The sequence below is a fragment of the Staurois parvus genome, unplaced genomic scaffold, assembly GCF_062004578.1.
Source record: "Staurois parvus isolate SC_StPar_1 unplaced genomic scaffold, SC_StPar_1.0 ptg001553l, whole genome shotgun sequence".
Classification (NCBI taxonomy): domain Eukaryota; kingdom Metazoa; phylum Chordata; class Amphibia; order Anura; family Ranidae; genus Staurois; species Staurois parvus.
The window spans coordinates 124,820-147,534 of NW_028319349.1; the positions used below are offsets into that span (position 1 = coordinate 124,820).

At 50.7% G+C, this 22,715-nt stretch overlaps 1 protein-coding gene across 1 annotated transcript in view; it reads right to left on the reverse strand.

Annotated features, from left to right (window-relative positions):
• The window catches only part of LOC149435304 (endoplasmic reticulum membrane adapter protein XK-like), a 36,248-nt gene extending 13,935 nt beyond the window's left edge, over positions 1–22,313 (reverse strand). Inside the window, exons 1-2 of the mRNA XM_089662807.1 lie at positions 21,429–22,313; positions 11,937–12,199 (exon numbers count right to left, since the gene is read on the reverse strand). Of these exons, the coding sequence (XP_089518933.1) occupies positions 11,937–12,199; positions 21,429–21,730 (565 nt within the window). The 5' untranslated portion in view covers positions 21,731–22,313. The remainder of the gene's footprint in view (positions 1–11,936; positions 12,200–21,428) is intronic.
• Positions 22,314–22,715: the final 402 nt, after the last annotated feature.

Sequence of the window (22,715 nt, forward strand, 5' to 3'; positions counted from 1 at the left end):
CTCCTTCCACCGACCGGGCACTATTCCTTCCACTGACACCAGCGACCGGGCACTATTCCTTCCACTGACACCAGCGATGGCGCCCTATTCCTCCCACTGATGGGGCAGTATTCCTTCCACTGACACCAGCGATGGGGCACTATTCCTTCCACTGATACCAGTGATGGCGCCCTATTCCTCCCACTGATGGGGCAGTATTCCTCCCACTGACACCAATGATGGGGCAGTATTCCTCCCACTGACACCAATGATGGGGTAGTATTCCTCCCACTGACACCAATGATGGGGCAGTATTCCTCCCACTGACACCAATGATGGGGCAGTATTCCTCCCACTGACACCAATGATGGGGTAGTATTACTCCCACTGACACCAATGATGGGGCCCTATTCCTCCCACTAATGCCAAAAAAGCACGGTTTACTCCCACTAACAACAGGACATTTTCTACCTTCAGTGGCCACAGTCTACCCCTCCTAAAGTCTGAAGGACAGTAAACTGGCCCTTTGTTTAGAAAGTTTGGAAACCCCTGCACTATATGGTCAAAAAAAATGTTGATGCCTCACAATTACCCCTACTATATAGCCAAAAGCACGAGGATCCTCCAAATTGGCCTCTCTCAACCAGCGTTCCATGGAGCCCAAAAGTTCTTCCAAAAGGTTGCTAGGGGCTCGTTGAGCAATGAGCAACGTTTGCCTCTCAGATAAGTTTCCACTAACACCGATGATCTTTTTAGCTTTCTGTAAAGGAGGAATTCTTCCCAATGACCACCAACATAAGCAGCATTCATCTCAATGACACACATACAGTGAGCAGTAGGTATAGTAATTTTTAGCAGTGGTTCCCTGAGCTTGAAGTTATTTTTAAGGGTTCCTCCGTGTTAAAAGGGTTGAGAAAGGTTGCTCTAAATTATGACTAAACTCAGGTGTTTCCAGTGAAGGGTACCGGCAATGCTCCTGCGTACAAAGACATTTTAGACAATTGCGCCCTTCCAGTAGTTTGGGGAAGATCTTTCCATCATGACTGTGCCCCGGTGTACAAAGTTCCATAGAGACATGGTTTAAGGAGTTTGGTCTGGAGGAACCCAAGTGTCCTGCACAAAGCCCTGACCTCAACCCTACTGAACATGTTTGGGATGATACAGCAAGCTCTTCAAACTATGTTTTTATTGAGATGTTGGTTGAGGAGGAACTTGAGTAGACTTCAGAGCCCTGACCTTAACCCTACCGAACACCATTAGCATGAATTGTAATGAACCAGGTCTTCTCAGCCAACATCTCCATAAATGCATAGTTTGATGAGAGTTTGGTATGGAGGAACTCGCTGGCACAAAGCCCTGACCTCAATCCTGTTGAGCACCCTTGTAATGAACTGGAATGCCAACTGCAAGTCAAGCCTTCCCATCCAACATCAGTACCTGACCTTACAAATGTTCTTTTGACCAAGTGGACGCAAATTCCCTAAAAATCCTCTAAAATCCCACGGAAAGCCATCCCAGAAGCGTGGAGGCTGTTATATCCACAAAGAGGGGCCATCTCCATATTAACCATATTGGTTTCGGAATGGAAGGCCCAACAAGCTCATATTAGGTGTGGTGGTCACGTTTCCACAAACATTTGGACACATTTCAGACCAGAACCATCTCCGTTTAAAAAGAACTCCTATATTGAATGGCTCCTAAATTCATAGTTTGAATTATAGATTTCTGTAATTTTGCTGAGCATACAGTTCCTCTTTAAGGAATGTCCAAAGTTTTGCCAGAATGTGGCTTACTTTGAATCTTAAAGCAATCCCCGTGATTTGCCTGTGCACGTTAACTTTAATGCAGACCTCTGTAGACCCATTTACCTTCATTGGGCTTCCAAAGGAAAAGGAAGGGAAGCCTAATGTAAGACAAGAGTTGACAGAGTTGCAGCTTACACAGGACTCAAGAGGTCCCCATGTGACACTGATGATTTATGTATTGAGTCACATGATCCTCCATGCCTGGGTGTATTGGGTATTTTATCTGGCCCCAGGGTGCTGCACAGAGAAGTATGGGAGCAAAGGAAAAGTGAGTAGGTGCTGCTGGAGGTAGGGGGAATAAAGGAAACCAGATATGCTTTGCCATGAATTGGCAAAGCATATATTTCCTTTAGGCAGCTGTATTAAAGGAAGTGTTTTCATAAGGAGATGGTGCAGGTCTCAAATACGGATGGTTAAGGGAGAACCAGGTGCGACCATAGCACAGTAAGCCACAGCCCAGGTCGCCTCGCCTACGCCACGGCCCAGGTCGCCTCACCTACGCCGCGGCCCAGGTCGCCTACGCCACGGCCCAGCCCGCCTCGCCTACGCCACGGCCCAGCCCGCCTCGCCTACGCCACGGTCCAACCAACCAGCACCAAATATGTTTTGATTCTGTTGAATCCTCTGTATGAATAGAAGTTAAAAATTGATACAACATATACATTTTACAGACACAGGGCTGCTCAGGCATTGTCAGATGACAGATCGTGCAATACAACATCTCATAAGGAATTTTATATTTCATTTTTCCGTTTAGTTTTTGAGTTCCGTTTTAAATAACTTTCCAGGAGAAAATTCCGACTCGGCCTCCTTTTGGTGCTAATGACATGACCCAAAGCCGAAGGCCCTGGTCACATGATCTTTGATGGGAACAATCAGCTTCAGTTTTGATGGCGCTGCAAGAAATTCTTAGTGGCTGCTCAACTAAAAATGGGCAACCAGCTGTCTGTAATTCTGAAAAAAAAAAAAAAGGCCACCGTATAGAGAAGCTTGCGTTCGGTTATAGAATGGAAGGAATTTGCACTGAGCCCCTGGGATCTGACATTGAGGGGAAACAAACAACTGGTGAGCTACTGAGGATGGAGCCGTTCGCTGGAAATGATAGGTTAAATGGTCATGTCCTGCACTGATGCCCCTCCCACCTCGCCCTGCGTCTATTCACAGCACTGGACCCTAATCATGTGCCGACTATGCTGAAGTCTAATCTGCTTATATTTTCCTTTCTCTGGTCCCCCCTCCCACAGCTTTATAAATAACACCTTTCCATTTCCATTAAGGCCGGCCATACACAGGTTGATTTTCGAATGATTTTTCGTTCGAAAATTGGACCCAAGTATAATTGACCGATTTTCGCTCTGTTAGTAGGGCAATGACACCGGCCGATTTTCATGGTTCCTCCCCATTTCGTTTATTGAGCATGTTGAACAATTTGTGAAAAACAACAGTTTTTTTCGAAATCATTGGTGGCGGATTACAGAACAAACAACGTTTTCGATCGAAAAATGGTTCGGAATTCGACCCACGTATGGCCTGCTTTAGGCTCCATTCACACTCGTGCAACTTCAAAACTGCGCGATTTTCATGGAAAATTTACAGTATGATGGGATTATGCTGTACAAAGTCGCTCACAAGTCGCATCATTCAGGTGCGACATTGGAGGGTTTACATTGAAGTCTATGGCCCTCAAGACGCATGGAAGCCGGACCAAAGTAGCGCAGGAACTGCTTTCACGTTGCTGCGATACGAATGATACTCATTAGGAAAAATGGGGCGCGACTTGTCATGCGACTTTGAACCCTGAAGTCGTTGCACAAGTGTCATCACTGGGTCTCTGTGCTTCTTTATACAATGCAGGCAGATCGTGGTTTGGTGGGCGGGGCCAGCATCACAGCACCCTGCCTCAGTACTGCTCTCAAGAGCCCTGATGCAAGCAGGGGGCGGGCACTTGGGAGGGGTTATCCAAATAACAAAATTATTTGATAGTTGGGGGTCGATCTGGAGCAGTGGGCGTGCCTAGGCAGAATGTATTTGCATACAATCCCACATCTAAGTCGGAGGTTTCAAGAACTGAAATCCGCCGAATGAAAGGGAAGAGGTCAGTGTCACAAGTTAGCCTGCAGCCTCTTGTTTGTTTGTCTTACCTCCTTGCTGTTCCTTCACATGTGTGTTTCTCTGAGCTCACCTGTGGGCGTGGTCTGCTATTCCCTGGGTTTTATGTGCTTCCCTTCATCACTTCCTGCCCCGCCTCCTAGCTGGCCTGTCTATTTAAGACATGCTCAGTCTGTCTCACTTGCCTGAGCATCGTTTGTTGTCTGAGCTCCCCTGTGTTCCTCTAAGTATCCGTTCAAGTATATCTGTGTACTGACCCCGGCTTGTCCCTGACATTCCTCCTATATTGTCTATCCGTGTACCGACCTCGGCTTTGTTCCTGACATTGCCTGTCTTCCACCTGTCCTGACCTCGGCTAGCCTACTGGATGTCCTGAGTCTACTCCCATCGTACTCTACTCCTCCTAGAGGTCTCTTCTACCTCAGCTGGGTGTACCTGGGGGCCGCGACCTGGTCCCAGCCTGCTCCAAGTCCATCCCCACCATCAGGGGCTCTGGTGAACAAGCAGGCTGGGGCTTAGACTCCGCGCTCTGGGGAACCCCAAGCTGTGGATTAAGAGCTCACTACCACAGGTGTTGACAGTCAGAGACAGTCTGGTTGGCAGGGGGGAGGAAAGTGCTAGATGATCCTCAGTGTCCTCCAGCCAGGAAATGATAAAGGCTGTAATTAATAAAATGGGTGGGGCCAAGGACAGTCAGGCTGTGGGGAGGACAGCGCTAGATGATGCTTGGCACCCTCCTGCCATGAAATGAGGTGGAACCTAATGAATGAAAAAGGTAGGGCCAGGGACAGTCAAGTTGGGAAGAGCTAGATGATGCTGGGTGTCCTCCAGCCAGGAAATGACTTGCCACAGCTTCTAATGAGAAGCTCACAGTGTGCAGTGACATCAGTGTAAGTTGTTTCAGTCCAGGGGAGGAGCCGGGGCACCTGTGCCAGGCTGAAGGGGAGGAGTCGTCAGGGCACCTGTGCAAGCCTGAAGGGGAGGAGCCGCTACACCTGTGCAAGCCTGAAGTGGAGGAGTCGCTACACCTGTGCAAGCCTGAAGGGGAGGAGCCAGTACACCTGTGCAAGTCTGAAGGGGAGGAGCCGCTACACCTGTAGAAGCTTGAAGGGGAGAAGCTAGTACACCTGTGCTAGACTGAAGGGGGAGGAGCCGTACACCTGTGCAAGACTGAAGGGGAGCAGCCGTACACCTGTGCAAGACTGAAGGGGAGCAGCCGTACACCTGTGCAAGACTGAAGGGGAGGAGCCGTTACACCTGTGCAAGACTGAAGGGGAGGAGCCGTACACCTGTGCAAGACTGAAGGGGAGGAGCCGTACACCTGTGCAAGACTGAAGGGGGAGGAGCCACACACCTGTGCAAGACTGAAGGGGGAGGAGCCGTTACACCTGTGCAAGACTGAAGGGGAGGAGCCGTACACCTGTGTAAGACTGAAGGGGGAGGAGCCGTACACCTGTGCAAGACTGAAGGGGGAGGAGCCGTTACACCTGTGCAAGACTGAAGGGGAGGAGCCGTACACCTGTGCAAGACTGAAGGGGAGGAGCCGTACACCTGTGCAAGACTGAAGGGGAGGAGCCGTACACCTGTGCAAGACTGAAGGGGGAGGAGCCGTTACACCTGTGCAAGACTGAAGGGGAGGAGCCGTACACCTGTGCAAGACTGAAGGGGGAGGAGCCATTACACCTGTGCAAGACTGAAGGGGAGGAGCTGTACACCTGTGCAAGACTGAAGGGGGAGGAGCCGTACACCTGTGCAAGACTGAAGGGGGAGGAGCCGTTACACCTGTGCAAGCCTGAAGGGGAGGAGCTGGAGGTCATGTTTAAAATGCAGAGCTTGCCATGAAGTCTCTGATATCTACAAGTTGAATTCTGGAAGGTTTCTCTGCATTAGGGAACATTGTATTCCTCCAGTGATGACCTCATTGTCGTCTCACTGATGATGAAACGGAAAGATATCCCATCGATTGCAGAGAAGTGCGTCCAAACCGCCATTTCCTCTTCTGTACCAACCACACCAAACATTCTGCTCTTCATTCATGTCCCCGTCCCTTCCTCACGCCGAGCCTACTGTTTATTGTAGCTACAACCTATGTTGGCGACACAGACATCACACAGGCAAGATCGTCTTATCCCGGTTAGACATAAATTCCCGGCCTTTAAGGGATATCACATCCTCTGGTCTGCTGACTATGCAGCTTCTTTATTCCTTTCCTATGTCCCCCCCCCGGTTTACTCCTTTCCCTTGCAGCATCCTATGGAGTCTCCCTTGCATGCAGGGAGTAGACTTGTGTCTCCCTACACTGTGCGCATCAACAAAAACACAGGCTGTGGAGGAAGAATCTAGATGATGCTGGGCGTCCTCCAGCCATGAAAGTAGGCAGAGCTCTGATTGCTGCAGCTTCCAGTGCACATTGTGAGAAGCTCAGTGTACAGTGACATCAGAGAAAGCTGTGTCAGTCCAGGTGAGGCACAAGATGGAAGGGGAGGAGCTCCCCTATCTGGGAATATCATCAGTCTGTGCCATGCAGCTGAGGACAATAGGTGAACCGGTTTTCCCCGAAACTCCCGGTGACCCGCCTTCTGGTCCTCAGCTGCCGGTGGATTCTGTCTTACAATGTAATTAGAGAATGCCGTCACGGGAACCCACCTCGCCGTGACATTTCCATTCCGTGAATCATCAAAGATACACAACGAGGAAAACAAGTCGCTCCAACTGCACTGCCCGCGTATTATCAATGGAAACTCAATCAATTGTTCATTCAATTTCAATGTATCATAAATTATTTTAACGTGATCTCCGGAAGATTGACCCCCCCCCCCGAAATTTTTTTTGCTTTCTGGCACTGCGTCATGCTAACTGGCAATTGCACGATCATGCAACGCTGTACACAAATGACATTTCTATAATTTTCTTCACACAAATAGAGCTTTTTTCTTTTTTTCTGTGCTGTAAACGAAGAAGAGTGTTTTTGCAGCTACTTTTAGGGGCGTCAGGCGTTTTTTTTTCCCGATTCCAAACAGCCCTCCATGTTATCCTAGGTCAGGGGTGGGCAAACTTTTTGACTTGAGGGCCGCAATGGGTTCATATATTGGACCCGGGGGCCGGACCAAGAGTAGATGAATGATGTGTATGTGTCATCTATAGTAAGTATAGTAATATTCCCCCATAGTAAGCATAGTAATTAATCCCCCATATAGTAATTCATCCCCCATAGTAAGTCATCCCCCATAGTAATTCATCCCCCATATAGTAATTCATCCCCCATAGTAATTCATCCCCCATATAGTAATTCATCCCCCATATAGTAATTCATCCCCCAAATAGTAATTCATCCCCCATAGTAATTCATCCCCCATATAGTAATTCATCCCCCATAGTAATTCATCCCCCATATAGTAATTCATCCCCCATATAGTAATTCATCCCCCATAGTAATTCATCCCCCATATAGTAATTCATCCCCCATAGTAATTCATCCCCCATAGTAATTCATCCCCCATATAGTAATTCATCCCCCCTATAGTAATTCATCCCCCATAGTAATTCATCCCCCATATAGTAATTCATCCCCCATATAGTAATTCATCCCCCATATAGTAATTCATCCCCCATAGTAATTCATCCCCCATAGTAATTCATCCCCCATAGTAATTCATCCCCCATATAGTAATTCATCCCCCATATAGTAATTCATCCCCCCTATAGTAATTCATCCCCCATAGTAATTCATCCCCCATATAGTAATTCATCCCCCATAGTAATTCATCCCCCATATAGTAATTCATCCCCCATATAGTAATTCATCCCCCATATAGTAATTCATCCCCCATAGTAATTCATCCCCCATATAGTAATTCATCCCCCATATAGTAATTCATCCCCCATATTAAGTCCCCAAGTCCCCCCTGTGTCAATTCACTTACCTTTGCTCCGCGCGTTCCTCTCGCCGTCTTCCCGCGCCGTTCCGGTTTAGCATGAAAATCTGTCTCCTATGAGGATCTGTCCCCCTCGACGTATCTGCGCATGTGCCAGTTTCAGGCATTAGCAGTCGATCGGCGATCTCCGGCACATGCGCAGATACGTCGAGGGGGACAGATCCTCATAGGAGACAGATTTTCATGCTACACCGGTCTCCTGACCATCACGCTCCACAGGCCGGATTAAAAGGTCCGCCGGGCCGTAGTTTGCCCATTGCTGTCCTAGGTGTTCCTGCACACAGACTTTTAGAAGCTTTTAGTAGCAGTAACGTTTACCAGCAGAAAAAAAAAAAAAAAAAAAAAAACGGGGCCAGGGTAACCAGGAGCAGCACCGTTTTGATAGAAAAAACGCTCGAAGCGGCTGAATGCATCTAAATGCTAAGAGCGTTTAGCGTTTGAGCATTAATTAATTTCAATGGCCAGAAAAAATGATCATTCTGGTCATTGGAATTAATTAACCACCCCCAAGCACTTGACGCTTGTGAAAGCGTTAGATACTTTTAGAAGCGTCAGGCGTTTCTTTCTGCAAAAATGCTGCTGAGAGAACGACTGCTTCTAGAAGAGTGTATAAATGGGTAAAAAGTGAGCGCTTTTCCAATAAGCAGCTGTACACTCAAGGCAACCAACAGAAATCCTTAATCAAATCAGAAATAAATAGTGCAGCGCTAATAGTGGTAACTAAAAATCGTGGAGAAATCTAGATAGACGATAAATATTAACAACTGGACAATGGGATAAAAGACTGATGAATATAGAGAAGATATTATGCCAAATTAGTGCAAATAATCATATGTAGAATAACATATATTTCCAATAATAAAAATAGATATAAATAAATATACAAATATCCGCAGAGGTGGCTAAAAATTATGGAAAAAAAGTCCCCACAACTTCAAACCGGTGCTTGTGCCTTGTATTAATATGAGAAATGCGCACTCACCAGAAGTGCACTATTAATGTGCATTATATATTATATCCTCGTGTCAACAGGTAGTCATCTGGGCCAGTAGATGGAACAGGCTCCCTCTCAGGATGGCTAGAGTCCATAATTTTTAGTCACCTCTGCGGATATTTGTATATTTATTTATTTATATCTATTTTTATTATTGGAAATATATTTGTTATCCTACATATGATTATTTGCACTAATTTGGCATAATATCTTCTCTATATTCATCAGTCTTTTATCCCGTTGTCCAGTTGTTAATATTTATCGTCTATCTAGATTTCTCCACATGATGTTTAATTACCACTATTAGCCCTGCACTATTTATTTCTGCTTCTAGAAGAGTGGTTTGTTTGTTTTTTTTTTTAATAGGCCTAAAATAATAACCAAAAATTTAAAAAGGTCTAAAAAATATGAGGCCTAAAAACTTTTTTTTTTTTAAAAATTAAAAAATTATTTTTTTACTTTCTGCTAAAAAAAAAAAAAAATCTAATTTCTTCATTAATTTAGGCAACAATGTATTCTGCTACATGTATTTGGTAAAAAAAAAACCCCAAAGAGACCAATAAGTGTATATAGAGATTGTTTTGTTGTTTTGCGTGAAAGTTATAGCATTTTCATAAATATTAATGGTGATGATCAGCAACTTATAGTACTGAGGGCAATCTGACACTAACTGACACTTTGTGGGAACCAGTGACACGAATACAGTGATCAGTGCTAAAAATATACACTTTCACTGTACTAGGACACTGGCTGGAAAGGGGTTAAACATCTAGGGCGATCAAAGGGTTAAACGTGCACCTAACATGGTTATATGAGTACTGTGAGTTGCTTTCACTAAGCCCCCAGTCACACTGGATTCGAATTGGAATGCGATTTGCATGCCATGCGACTTGCAAATCGCATGTCAAGTCGCACCCTATTGTCCGCAATTACAGCAGTCATATTGGTGCGGTTCCGACTTGGTCTGAACCGTACCGATATCCAAAGTAGAACATGCGCTACTTTTGGTGCGATTTGCGTAGACATCCTTGTCAGATGTTTTGCAAATTGCAAATCGCACCTGAAATCAGCATTTCCTCCGACTTCGCTGTTAGTTGCGCGATTTCAAAGTCGTATTTGGTGTGACAAGGGTGTAAGGGATGTGCTGGGTTTTTTTTTATCCTCTGCTTTGCAGGGAAACAAAAAACAATACTTTCCTTGGTGACAGGAGACAGCTCTGTATTGTTTACATTGACAGAGCTCTGTTCTGTCTTCCTCGTCACAGATCAGTGGGTGCCAGCGGTCAATCATTGACCGCCACCTGCTGATCGGCTTGTGCTGTGTCTGATCAGAGCACAGCTGGTGCACCGGCAGCGCACACGCGCCCCCCTCCCCACTCACCAGTGCCAGATCACATACTAGATACGTGATCTGGCACAGGAGAGCCACTCTGCGGCCGCACTCCTACATGAGGTGGTCAGCAAGTGGTTAATCTTTGTTTTCACCCTTTTTTTTCATCCTTGGTTGCATGCTAATCTCCTTCAGCCACTTCCTGTCTCCATGCACTCCAGCGACAGCTGCATTACATTTTTCAGGGAGGACAACAGTGGACCACGCCTGTGTAACTGAAACAGCCAGGGTGACAACTCAAGAGCGCAATGTCAAGGCAGGGACAGAGTGTTGTCACCCTATAACAGGAAGTGCCTGGACAAAGACCTTCATGGAAGGATCCTCGGGCATAGAGCAAGCTAAACTCCAGGCCAATTAACTCCGCTGTCTTCAAACTTTTTTTGGCACCAGGGACCAGTTTCAAGGAAGGCAATTTTCAAGGGACTGGAGAGGGTAGGGTTGGATATTGTGCTAGATCAGGGGTCTCCAAACTATGACCCTACAGGTGTTGAGGAACTTCAACTCCCATGAGGCCTTGCAAGACTGACAGCCACAAACAAGACCTCCCAGAGGCATGATGGGACTTGTAGTACTTCAACAGCTGGAGGGCCATAGCTTGGAGCCCCCTGTGCTAGAACATAAGTAGTCATTGTCTCAATGCAGTCTGTGTGTCTCATTCATACTATGGCTGCGCTGCAACGTGCTGCGATATATTGCAGACATGCTGCATTTTATTGCAGCGCACCATGCTGAATTGCATGGCAATATACAGCAGTGCAGCAAATCGCACCGCTGTACATTGCCATGAATGAAGAGTACATTTTGTACACTTCAAATAAAGTTTGTACAAAAAAAAAGAAAAAGAAAAGGGGGAGCTGTGTGATGCGCCAAATTGCGTACCTCACTGCCCCCTACTGCAGTTGGAAACCGAAAGCTGCCAGAGCAGTTGAGCACTCCGGCAGCTCTCCGTTCCCATGTGAATTCCTGCTACGCGGATCAGTTCCCAGCAGGCCATGGACCGGTACCGATGCTCAGCCCGGGGGTTGGGGACCTCTGGATTAACCTGTTCCCAATGGCCATACACATATATGCGGTGGTAGGACGGGGGGAGTTCTTAACGCCCACGTGTTGCACATTTGCATCCATGGGGGGGTGCAATTCCGTGTTGAGGGCATGCTCACTTTTCATGAACAGCTCTCAGTCGTTGTTTTTGATTGGGCGCTCCTCACCATGCGTCCACTGTCAGTCAATTACATGATCTGGAAGCCCACCTTTGCCTCCAGGAGTTAAGACCCTCCTATGGGGCTGACAGGTGGTGGCAAGTGGTTAAAAAGGCAGTTCTGCCATCATAATACATCATTAAAATGATTTTTTTTTCATGCATGTAGGGTATCTATTTACGTTTGACTTGGTATCAGACTTGTACAGCAGAGCTCACACTGGGAGAGGGAGAAGCAGCACAAGCAGCTGCAGTGAAAGAAGCATGCGGGCAGGAGGAGAAAGCAGAGTGACTAATAGAAGAGCTCATTAGCCTGCTGCTTCTCCTTTCACTGTCCGGTCACAGGATGGGGAAGGGACCTGAAAGTGAAAAGGAAACTATAGTAGAGAAATATCAGAAATCCCTTCCCTGTCAGACAGGCTGTTCAGGACTGGATCGGGTTTAGAGTTCTGCTTTAACAGTCAACTATGTGCACAGTCCATCAAGTAACTGCAACCCGATGAGCTTTAGATTGGTCAGTGTCTCACCTCGTGTGGTGGGTACATATCTCTGCATGACGGTGACATACAACTGAAGGGTGAGCTGCGGGGTGGAGCCGAGAAAAGCTTGAATGACAGCTGTACGCTTGAAGGCATTCCGATGCGTGGCCATTCTCCGCAGAGTGTGTCCCACCTCTCGTTCCTCTTCTTCAAACACCCCCCAGCTGCGGAGATGCTTTTTTCGGGAGATGCTCACGTAGGGTTCCTCCTCACGACCCATCTGACAGTATATCATTAACGCCTCCACACACCTAGGGGGCGGCGGAACAGAAACATTTTTGTGTTAGTGAAAGACGGACATTAAGGCCTCAGCCACATGAGTGCTGTGAAGAACAATCAAAAGTGCAGTAAATGTGTCATAAATTGTGAATGAAAAATGTATGAACCACATATGAATATAAATCAGTGCAAGTTTTATCACAGACTTCCTCAGGAGCCTCTGTGAGTCTGTGTCTGTGAGTACATGCCTCCTCAGTGTTTAATGACATCACCATGCTTATGCCCTACCCGTTGAATCAAGGACTTCCTCAGGAGCATCCACCCTGAGGAAGTTTGTGTGCACACATCCCCTCAGTGTAATGACATCCCCGTGCTTATGCCCTACCCTACGCGTTGCGTCACGGATTTCCTCAGGAGCATCCATCCTGAGAAAGTCTGTATGCACGCATCCCATCAGTGTAATGACATCACCGCACTCATGCCCTACCCTACGCGTTGTGTCACGGACTTCCTCAGGAGCATCCACCCTGAGGAAGTGTGTGCACACATCCCATTGGCCTAAAGCCATCGCTGTACTCATGCCCCACCCAACAAACTTACGGACTTCCTCAGGAGCATCCGGCCCTTAGGAAACCTGTGTGCATGCATTTTGTCAGGGTAATAATATCATAGTGCTTGTAGTCCCACCATTCACGTTTTGTTACAGACCTCCAAAAAAAAAAAAAAAAGGTATGTGATGAAAGGCAGTGTTAGGAACATGTGCATGGTGATGTCATCACGCTCAGAGGAAGCATGCCCATAGGCTTCCTAAGAGGCAGAGTCTCCTGAGGAAGTCTGGGAAGATAGTCATAGGGTGGAGCCATGAGCATGGTGAAGTCATCACACTCAAAAGAAGCATGCACAAACTTTGTCAGGGGTGGACTGTTCTTGAGGAAGTCTGTGACGAATGGCATAGGCCGGAGCCATGAGAATGGTGATGTCATCACACTCACAGGAAGTACAAACTTTGTCAGGGGTAGACTGCTTCTGGGGAAGTCTGTGACAAAAGGTATAGGGTGTGGCCATAAGAATGGTGATGTCATCACACTCACAGGAAGTATGCACAAACTTCATCAGGGGTGGACTGCTTCTGGGGAAGTCTGTGACAAAAGGTATAGGGTGTGGCCATAGTCAATGTCTAGGCTTCTGGTGTAATGGTATACCATTGGGGAGGAGCGGGGCTGCCTGCTCTCTGTTTGTGAATTGCTCCATATCTGGGAATTCCAACAGTTTTGCTTTAGGAATAATCCCCATAATGTGTCTAATATGTATACTTCCTATGACCACCAGCTCCATCTATTGGCCATAACGCATTAAGACGCAAAAAAAACAGGGGGAGTCAGGAGGGCACAGTACTGGGGGAGTCAGGAGGGCACAGTACTGGGGGAGTCAGGAGGGCACAGAACAGGGGGAATCAGGAGGGCACAGTACATGCGTTTCAGTTGCTTTTTTCTGCATCCAAAACGCACAGAAAGTAGGTTATTTGGTTGTCCATGTCATTTCACATCAGCGCTTGCAGTTCCAGTGCATTCTGGTTGCAGGAAAAAAAAAAGTAGAACAGGCTGCATTATTTCTGCACAGAACTGTACTGGAACGCGCTAAAATGCATTCAAAACGCACTGGAAAGCACTAAAATGAATTAAAAAACGCACACGTCCCTATTTCAATTGAAGAAAAAGAGGGGAAAAAATGAAATGAAATGCATATAAAAAAAAAAAACACACCGGAACGCATTAAAAACATGCATGTAAAAACGCACCCGGAACGCATCTGGACTACGTTTTTATAGTGTGAGCCGGCCCTAACAGAGTCTCTTTAGAAAAAGCGTTTGGTCCTTAAAAGATGTCTTTCCATGCAGATGTTCTGGTCAACCCACGTCCACGGAGGAGGCCACAGAGACATGTCATTTGGGTGCTTTTATCATAAGACAGTTACAGTGGGGATCGAAAGTTTGGGCACCCCAGCTAAAAATTTGTATTAATGTGTATAAAGAAGCCAAGGAAAGATGGAAAAATCTCCAAAAGGCATCAAATTACAGATTAGACATTCTTATAATATGTCAACAAAAGTTAGATTTTATTTCCATCATTTACACTTTCAAAATAACAGAAAACTAAAAAAATGGCGTCTGCAAAAGTTTGGGCCCCCTGCAGAATTTATAGCATGTACTGCCCCCTTTGCAAAGCTGAGACCTGCCAGTGTCATGGATTGTTCTCAATCATCGTCTGGGAAGACCAGGTGATGTCAATCTCAAAGGTTTTAAATGCCCAGACTCATCTGACCTTGCCCCAACAATCAGCACCATGGCTTCTTCTAAGCAGTTGTCTAGAAAACTGAAACTGAAAATAGTTGACGCTCACAAAGCTGGAGAAGGCTATAAGAAGATAGCAAAGCGTTTTCAGATGTCAATATCCTCTGTTCGGAATGTAATTAAGAAATGGCAGTCATCAGGAACAGTGGAAGTTAAAGCAAGATCTGGAAGACCAAGAAAAATATCAGATAGAACAGCTCACAGGATTGTAAGAAAACAATTCAAAACCCACGTTTGACTGCACGATCCCTCCAGAAAGATCTGGAAGACACTGGAGTTGTGGTACACTATTCCACTATAAAGAGATACTTGTACAAATATGGTCTTCATGGAAGAGTCATCAGAAGAAAACCTCTTCTATGTCCTCACCACAAAAATCATCGTTTGAACTTTGCAAATGAACATATAGACAAGCCTGATGCATTTTGGAAACAAGTTCTGTGGACCGATGAGGTTAAAATTGAACTTTTTGGCCGGAATGAGCAAAGGTACGTTTGGAGAAGAAGGGGCACAGAATTGAATGAAAAGAACCTCTGTCCAACTGTTAAGCATGGGGTTGGATCAATCCTGCTTTGGGGTTGTGTTGCAGCCAGTGGCACAGGGAACATCTCACGAGTAGAAGGAAAAATGGATTCAATAAAATTTCAGCAAATTTTGGATGGTAACTTGATGCCATCTGTGAAAAAGCTGAAGTTAAAGAGAGGATGGCTTCTACAAATGGATAATGATCCTAAACACACCTCGAAATCCACGGGGGATTACATCAAGAGGTGTAAACTGAAGGTTTTGCCATGGCCTTCACAATCTCCTGACCTCAACATCATTGAAAATCTATGGATAGACCTTAAAAGAGCCGTGCGTGACAGACAGGCCAGAAATCTCAAAGAACTGGAAGACTTTTGTAAGGAAGAATGGGCAAAGATACCTCAAACAAGAATTGAAAGACTCTTGGCTGGCTACGAAAAGCGTTTACAAGCTGTGATACTTGCCAAAGGGGGCAGTACAAGATATTAACTCTGCAGGGGGCCCAAACTTTTGCAGACGCCATTTTTTTGTTTTCTGTTATTTTGAAAGTGTAAATGATGGAAATAAAATCTAACTTTTGTTGACATATTATAAGAATGTCTAATCTGTAATTTGATGCCTTTTGGAGATTTTTCCATCTTTCCTTGGCTTCTTTATGCACATTAATACAAATTTTTAGCTGGGGTGCCCAAACTTTCGATCCCCACTGTACTAGCAATCAGCCTATCATGACTCATCATTTTAGTTGCTGGGAACTGTCATTTTGCTTCTTTAACCCTTGGCCATCCAGGAGGCCTTAAAGCCTGTGTGACCATTCCAAATTTGAATGCTATAATAGGTACTGAGGGAGGGGCTGGGGGGGTCCATTAGATCTTTTGTTTGCCATTTGGTGGGCGGCTACATATGAAGAGCAGCGGGCCGCTGTCAGCCTGCCATAGGTTTATATAAGCCGAGCGGCTGATGCGATTCACATGCACCTGTCCTTCCGGCCTCAACAATCCGCCGATCCTCGCCAGCTGGAATTCGCTGTATGCGCCTAGACGGCCCTGTGAAGAAGGCCTTAGTCTGTGACTTTGATTAGACAGAAGCCGTGACAGTGACCCCCCCCTACATACACTAAGCAGCAGGGCCGTCTTGGGCCCCTGGGCAAAGTATTGCACTGGGGACCCTACCAGCCTGCCCCAATTTATGTACCTACTCTCAAGAATGAAAGTATAAATATTTGATAAAACGAAACATCTATTTATTAGGACTTTCAATAAAATTGATTTTAAACATAAACCAAAAACTAACTAGGGTGCAGTACTGGGGGAGTCAGGAGGGCGCAGTACTGGGGGAGTCAGGAGGGCGCAGTACTGGGGGAGTCAGGAGGGCGCAGTACTGGGGGAGTCAGGAGGGCGCAGTACTGGGGGAGTCAGGAGGGCGCAGTACAGGGGAGTCAGGAGGGCGCAGTACAGGGGAGTCAGGAGGGCGCAGTACAGGGGGAGTCAGGAGGGGGCAGTACTGGGGGAGTCAGGAGAGCGCAGTACAGGGGGAGTCAGGAGGGCGCAGTACAGGGGGAGTCAGGAGGGCGCAGTACTGGGGGAGTCAGGAGGGCGCAGTACAGGGGGAGTCAGGAGGGCGCAGTACAGGGGGAGTCAGGAGGGGGCAGTACTGGGGGAGTCAGGAGGGCGCAGTACAGGGGAGTCAGGAGGGCGCAGTACAGGGGAGTCAGGAGGGTGCAGTACAGGGGAGTCAGGAGGGCGCAGTACAGGGGGAGTCAGGAGGGCGCAGTACTGGGGGAGTCAGGAGGGCGCAGTACTGGGGGAGTCAGGAGGGCGCAGCACTGGGGAGTCGGGAGGGCGCAGCACTGGGGGAGTCGGGAGGGCGCAGCACTGGGGGAGTCGGGAGGGCGCAGCACTGGGGGAGTCGGGAGGGCGCAGCACTGGGGGAGTCGGGAGGGCGCAGTACAGGGGAGTCGGGAGGGCGCAGTACAGGGGAGTCGGGAGGGCGCAGTACAGGGGGAGTCGGGAGGGCGCAGTACAGGGGGAGTACAGGGGGAGTCGGGAGGGCGCAGTACTGGGGGAGTCGGGAGGGCGCAGTACTGGGGGAGTCGGGAGGGCGCAGCACTGGGGGAGTCGGGAGTGCGCAGCACTGGGGGAGTCAGGAGGGCGCAGTACAGGGGGAGTCAGGAGGGCGCAGTACTGGGGGAGTCAGGAGGGCGCAGTACTGGGGGAGTCAGGAGGGCGCAGTACTAGGGGAGTCAGGAGGGCGCAGTACAGATTCTGGGAGGCTGACCCGGCCATCTCAGGACAGCTTAGTAAAAAGTGTGACTGTCCTGGTAAATACAGACAGTTGGCAAGTAGGATGTAAGGCAAGAATATTATTGGGCCCCCTAGCACCTGGGGCCCTTGGACAGAGCCCATGCATTAAATCAACCCTGTTAAGCATGCAAAGGGGGCCTCTTCTGTACAGATCTGCTGCCAGAAGACAGGGATGGGGTGGAGAGCCCTCTGGTATTGTGTGTGCACCCTGTGTGCTCTGTGTATCGGGGTGTCCTCAATGGGGTGGAGAGCCCTCTGGTATTGTGTGTGCTCTGTGTATCGGGGTGTCCTCAATGGGGTGGAGAGCCCTCTGGTATTGTGTGTGCTCTGTGTATCGGGGTATTGTGTGTGCTCTGTGTATCGGGGGGTCCTCAATGGGGTGGAGAGCCCCCTGGTATTGTGTGTGCTCTGTGTATCGGGGTGTCCTCTATGGGGTGGAGAGCCCTCTGGTATTGTGTGTGCTCTGTGTATCGGGGTGTCCTCTATGGGGTGGAGAGCCCTCTGGTATTGTGTGTGCTCTGTGTATCGGGGTGTCCTCTATGGGGTGGAGAGCCCCCTGGTATTGTGTGTGCTCTGTGTATCGGGGTGTCCTCTATGGGGTGGAGAGCCCTCTGGTATTGTGTGTGCTCTGTGTATCGGGGTGTCCTCTATGGGGTTGAGAGCCCTCTGGTATTGTGTGTGCTCTGTGTATCGGGGTGTCCTCAATGGGGTGGAGAGCCCCCTGGTATTGTGTGTGCTCTGTGTATCGGGGTGTCCTCTATGGGGTGGAGAGTCCCCTAGTATTGTATGTGTGCTCTGTGTATCGGGGTGTCCTCTATGGGGTGGAGAGCCCTCTGGTATTGTGTGTGCACCCTGTGTGCTCTGTGTATCAGGGAGTCCTCAATGGGGTGGAGAGCCCTCTGGTATTGTGTGTGCTCTGTGTATCGGGGTGTCCTCAATGGGGTGGAGAGCCCTCTGGTATTGTGTGTGCTCTGTGTATCGGGGTGTCCTCAATGGGGTGGAAAGCCCTCTGGTATTGTGTGTGCTCTGTGTATCGGGGTGTCCTCTATGAGGTGGAGAGCCCCCTGGTATTGTGTGTGCTCTGTGTATCGGGGTGTCCTCAATGGGGTGGAGAGCCCTCTGGTATTGTGTGTGCTCTGTGTATCGGGGTGTCCTCAATGGGGTGGAAAGCCCTCTGGTATTGTGTGTGCTCTGTGTATCGGGGTGTCCTCTATGGGGTGGAGATCCCCCTGGTATTGTGTGTGCTCTGTGTATCGGGGTGTCCTCTATGGGGTGGAGAGCCCCCTGGTATTGTGTGTGCTCTGTGTATCGGGGTGTCCTCTATGGGGTGGAGAGCCCTCTGGTATTGTGTGTGCACCCTGTGTGCTCTGTGTATCAGGGAGTCCTCAATGGGGTGGAGAGCCCTCTGGTATTGTGTGTGCTCTGTGTATCGGGGTGTCCTCAATGGGGTGGAGAGCCCTCTGGTATTGTGTGTGCTCTGTGTATCGGGGTGTCCTCAATGGGGTGGAAAGCCCTCTGGTATTGTGTGTGCTCTGTGTATCGGGGTGTCCTCTATGAGGTGGAGAGCCCCCTGGTATTGTGTGTGCTCTGTGTATCGGGGTGTCCTCAATGGGGTGGAGAGCCCTCTGGTATTGTGTGTGCTCTGTGTATCGGGGTGTCCTCAATGGGGTGGAAAGCCCTCTGGTATTGTGTGTGCTCTGTGTATCGGGGTGTCCTCTATGGGGTGGAGATCCCCCTGGTATTGTGTGTGCTCTGTGTATCGGGGTGTCCTCTATGGGGTGGAGAGCCCCCTGGTATTGTGTGTGCTCTGTGTATCGGGGTGTCCTCTATGGGGTGGAGAGCCCTCTGGTATTGTGTGTGCTCTCTCTGTGTGGGGGGCGGTGCGTGCTCTCTGTGGGGGGCGAAGCGTGCTGTGTGAGGGGCGGTGCGTGCTCTGTGTGGGGGGCGGTGCGTGCTCTCTGTGAGGTGCGGTGCGTGCTCTCTGTGGGGGGCGGTGCGTGCTCTGTGTGGGGGGCGGTGCGTGCTCTGTGTGGGGGGCGGTGCGTGCTCTCTCTGTGTGGGGGGCGGTGCGTGCTCTCTGTGAGGTGCGGTGCGTGCTCTCTGTGGGGGGCGGTGCGTGCTCTCTGTGGGGGGCGGTGCGTGCTGTGTGAGGGGCGGTGCGTGCTCTCTGTGGGGGGCGGTACGTGCTCTCTCTGTGTGGGGGGCGGTGCGTGCTCTCTGTGGGGGGCGGTGCGTGCTCTCTGTGAGGTGCGGTGCGTGCTCTCTGTGAGGTGCGGTGCGTGCTCTCTGTGAGGTGCGATGCGTGCTCTCTGTGGGGGGCGGTGCGTGCTCTCTGTGGGGGGCGGTACGTGCTCTCTCTGTGTGGGGGGCGGTGCGTGCTCTCTGTGGGGGGCGGTGCGTGCTCTCTGTGAGGGGCGGTGCGTGCTCTCTGTGTGGGGGGCGGTGCGTGCTCTCTGTGAGGGGCGGTGCGTGCTCTCTGTGGGGGGCGGTGCGTGCTCTCTGTGAGGGGCGGTGCGTGCTCTCTGTGAGGGGCGGTGCGTGCTCTCTGTGAGGGGCGGTGCGTGCTCTCTGTGAGGGGCGGTGCGTGCTCTCTGTGAAGGGTGGAGCGTGCTCTCTGTGAGGGGCGGTGCGTGCTCTCTGTGAGGGGCGGTGCGTGCTCTCTGTGAGGGGTGGAGCGTGCTCTCTGTGTGGGGCGGTGCGTGCTCTCTGTGAGGGGCGGTGCGTGCTCTCTGTGAGGGCGGTGCGTGCTCTCTGTGAGGGGTGGAGCGTGCTCTCTGTGAGGTGCGGTGTGTGCTCTCTGTGAGGTGCGGTGTGTGCTCTCTGTGGGGGGCGGTGCGTGCTCTCTGTGAGGAGCGGTGCGTGCTCTCTGTGAGGTGCGGTGCGTGCTCTCTGTGAGGTGCGGTGAGTGCTCTCTGTGAGGTGCGGTGCGTGCTCTCTGTGAGGTGCGGTGCATGCTCTCTGTGAGGTGCGGTGAGTGCTCTCTGTGGGGGGCGGTGCGTGCTCTCTCTGTGTGGGGGGCGGTGCGTGCTCTCTGTGTGGGGGGCGGTGCGTGCTCTCTGTGAGGTGCGGTGCGTGCTCTCTGTGAGGTGCGGTGAGTGCTCTCTGTGAGGTGCGGTGCGTGCTCTCTGTGAGGTGCGGTGAGTGCTCTCTGTGAGGTGCGGTGAGTGCTCTCTGTGGGGGGCGGTGCCTGCTCTCTCTGTGTGTGGGGCGGTGAGTGCTCTCTGTGAGGTGCGGTGAGTGCTCTCTGTGAGGTGCGGTGAGTGCTCTCTGTGGGGGCGGTGCGTGCTCTCTGTGAGGTGCGATGCGTGCTCTCTCTGTGTGGGGGGCGGTGCGTGCTCTCTGTGTGGGGGGCGGTGCGTGCTCTCTGTGTGGGGGGCGGTGCGTGCTCTCTGTGTGGGGGGCGGTGCGTGCTCTCTGTGAGGGGCGGTGCGTGCTCTCTGTGAGGGGCGGTGCGTGCTCTCTGTGAGGGGCGGTGCGTGCTCTCTGTGAGGTGCGGTGTGTGCTCTCGGGGGGATCTGTGGGGGGCGGTGCGTGCTCTCTGTGGGGGGCGGTGTGTGCTCTCGGGGGGATCTGTGGGGGGCGGTGCGTGCTCTCTGTGGGGGGCGGTGCGTGCTCTCTGTGTGGGGGGCGGTGCGTGCTCTCTGTGAGGGGCGGTGCGTGCTCTCTGTGAGGGGCGGTGCGTGCTCTCTGTGAGGGGCGGTGCGTGCTCTCTGTGAGGGGCGGTGCGTGCTCTCTGTGAGGGGCGGTGTGTGCTCTCGGGGGGATCTGTGGGGAGCGGTGCGTGCTCTCTGTGGGGGGCGGTGTGTGTTCTCGGGGGGATCTGTGGGGGGCGGTGCGTGCTCTCTGTGGGGGGCGGTGTGTGCTCTGGGGGGGGATCTGTGAGGGCCAGCGTGCGCTATATGGGTGATCTGTAGAAGGGGGGGTGTGCACACTGCGGGGGGGGGGGGCGGCGGCTGTGTGCACTCTGTGTGTTTATGTGCTGTGTGGTGTATGAGGTAATGTACTCTGTGGGGCAATGGGGCCTTTGAAGCGGTGCTCCCTACCACTAGGAATGTGTTCTCAGTCTCCCCGCCCCCGCAGTACCTGATGATGGGTCCCAGCTGTAGCAGGTGCAGGAGCAGTACCAGCTGGCGATCCCCGCCCAGGTCCCGGTGGATGAAGCTCAGGGTGAGTTGGACCACGATGGAGGGGACCAGCATGAAGACGATAGTCAGAGCCATCCACACCTCGTCCTCCGACCGGCTGTACTCCGCCGACACCCAGCAGGCGGCCGCCGTCTCCGCGCAGAAGAGGACGGTGGAGAGGAGGATGATGACCGGGGGCCGGGACCGGACCGACACGAACTCCTCCGGGGACCTGCTAGCCTCATACGCGTCCTTGGCCATGGTCACAGCGATCAGACTACACACGCCCCGACATCTGACAGTTGCATGGAGGAGGCACACCGCCCGTCATCGGCCGGGGGTCTCCTGAGGGACAGACGTGCAGGGGCCCCAACCTCCGCCCGTATCACAAGTCTACAGGCTCCTCCGCGGATGGATGGCGTAGGTGTGTCCCTCCGCTGGGTCCTAGAGTGCACCCGATGACGGTTACCCCTTCCACCGGCCGGATCAGCTGTTCTATAGGAACGCAAATGTCTTTCTACAGTCCAGGAGTCCCCGGCTCCTCTCCTCAACTGTCATTCCTGAATTCACCTGTCCTCTCCTCAACCGTCACTGCTCATTTCTCCTGTCTCCATAAACTGGTCCCCATAAACTGACACTCCTCAGTTCTCCTGTCCCCTCAACCGTACCAGGGACATCTCATGGGGCCCCCTACTGATCCCGGACCCTCGGGCAGTGCCCGAGTTTCCAAATGGTCAGTCTGCCCCTAGTCACTCCTCAGTTCTCCTGTCCACTGCTCAGTTCTCCTGTCCCCTCCTCAACCGTCACTGCTCAGTTCTCCTGTCCCCTCCTCAACCGTCACTGCTCAGTTCTCCTGTCCCCTCCTCAACCGTCACTGCTCAGTTCTCCTGTCCCCTCCTCAACCGTCACTGCTCAGTTCCCCTGTCCCCTCCTCAACCGTCACTCTTCTGTTCTCCTGTCCCCTCCTCAACCGTCACTCCTCAATTCACCTGTCCCCTCCTCAACCGTCACTCCACGGTTCTCCCATCTTCACCTCAACTGTCACTCCTTAATTCACCTGTCCCCTCAACCCTCAGTCAATGCTCCCGTCCCTCAATCCTCCCATCCCCTCATCAACCGGCATTCCAAATTCTCCCGTACCCTCCTCAACCATCACTCCTGAATTCTCCCAGCCCCCCCCCTCAACCCTGCATTCTCCTGTCCCCTCCTCAACCATCACTCCTCAATTCCCCCACCCCCTGTTCAA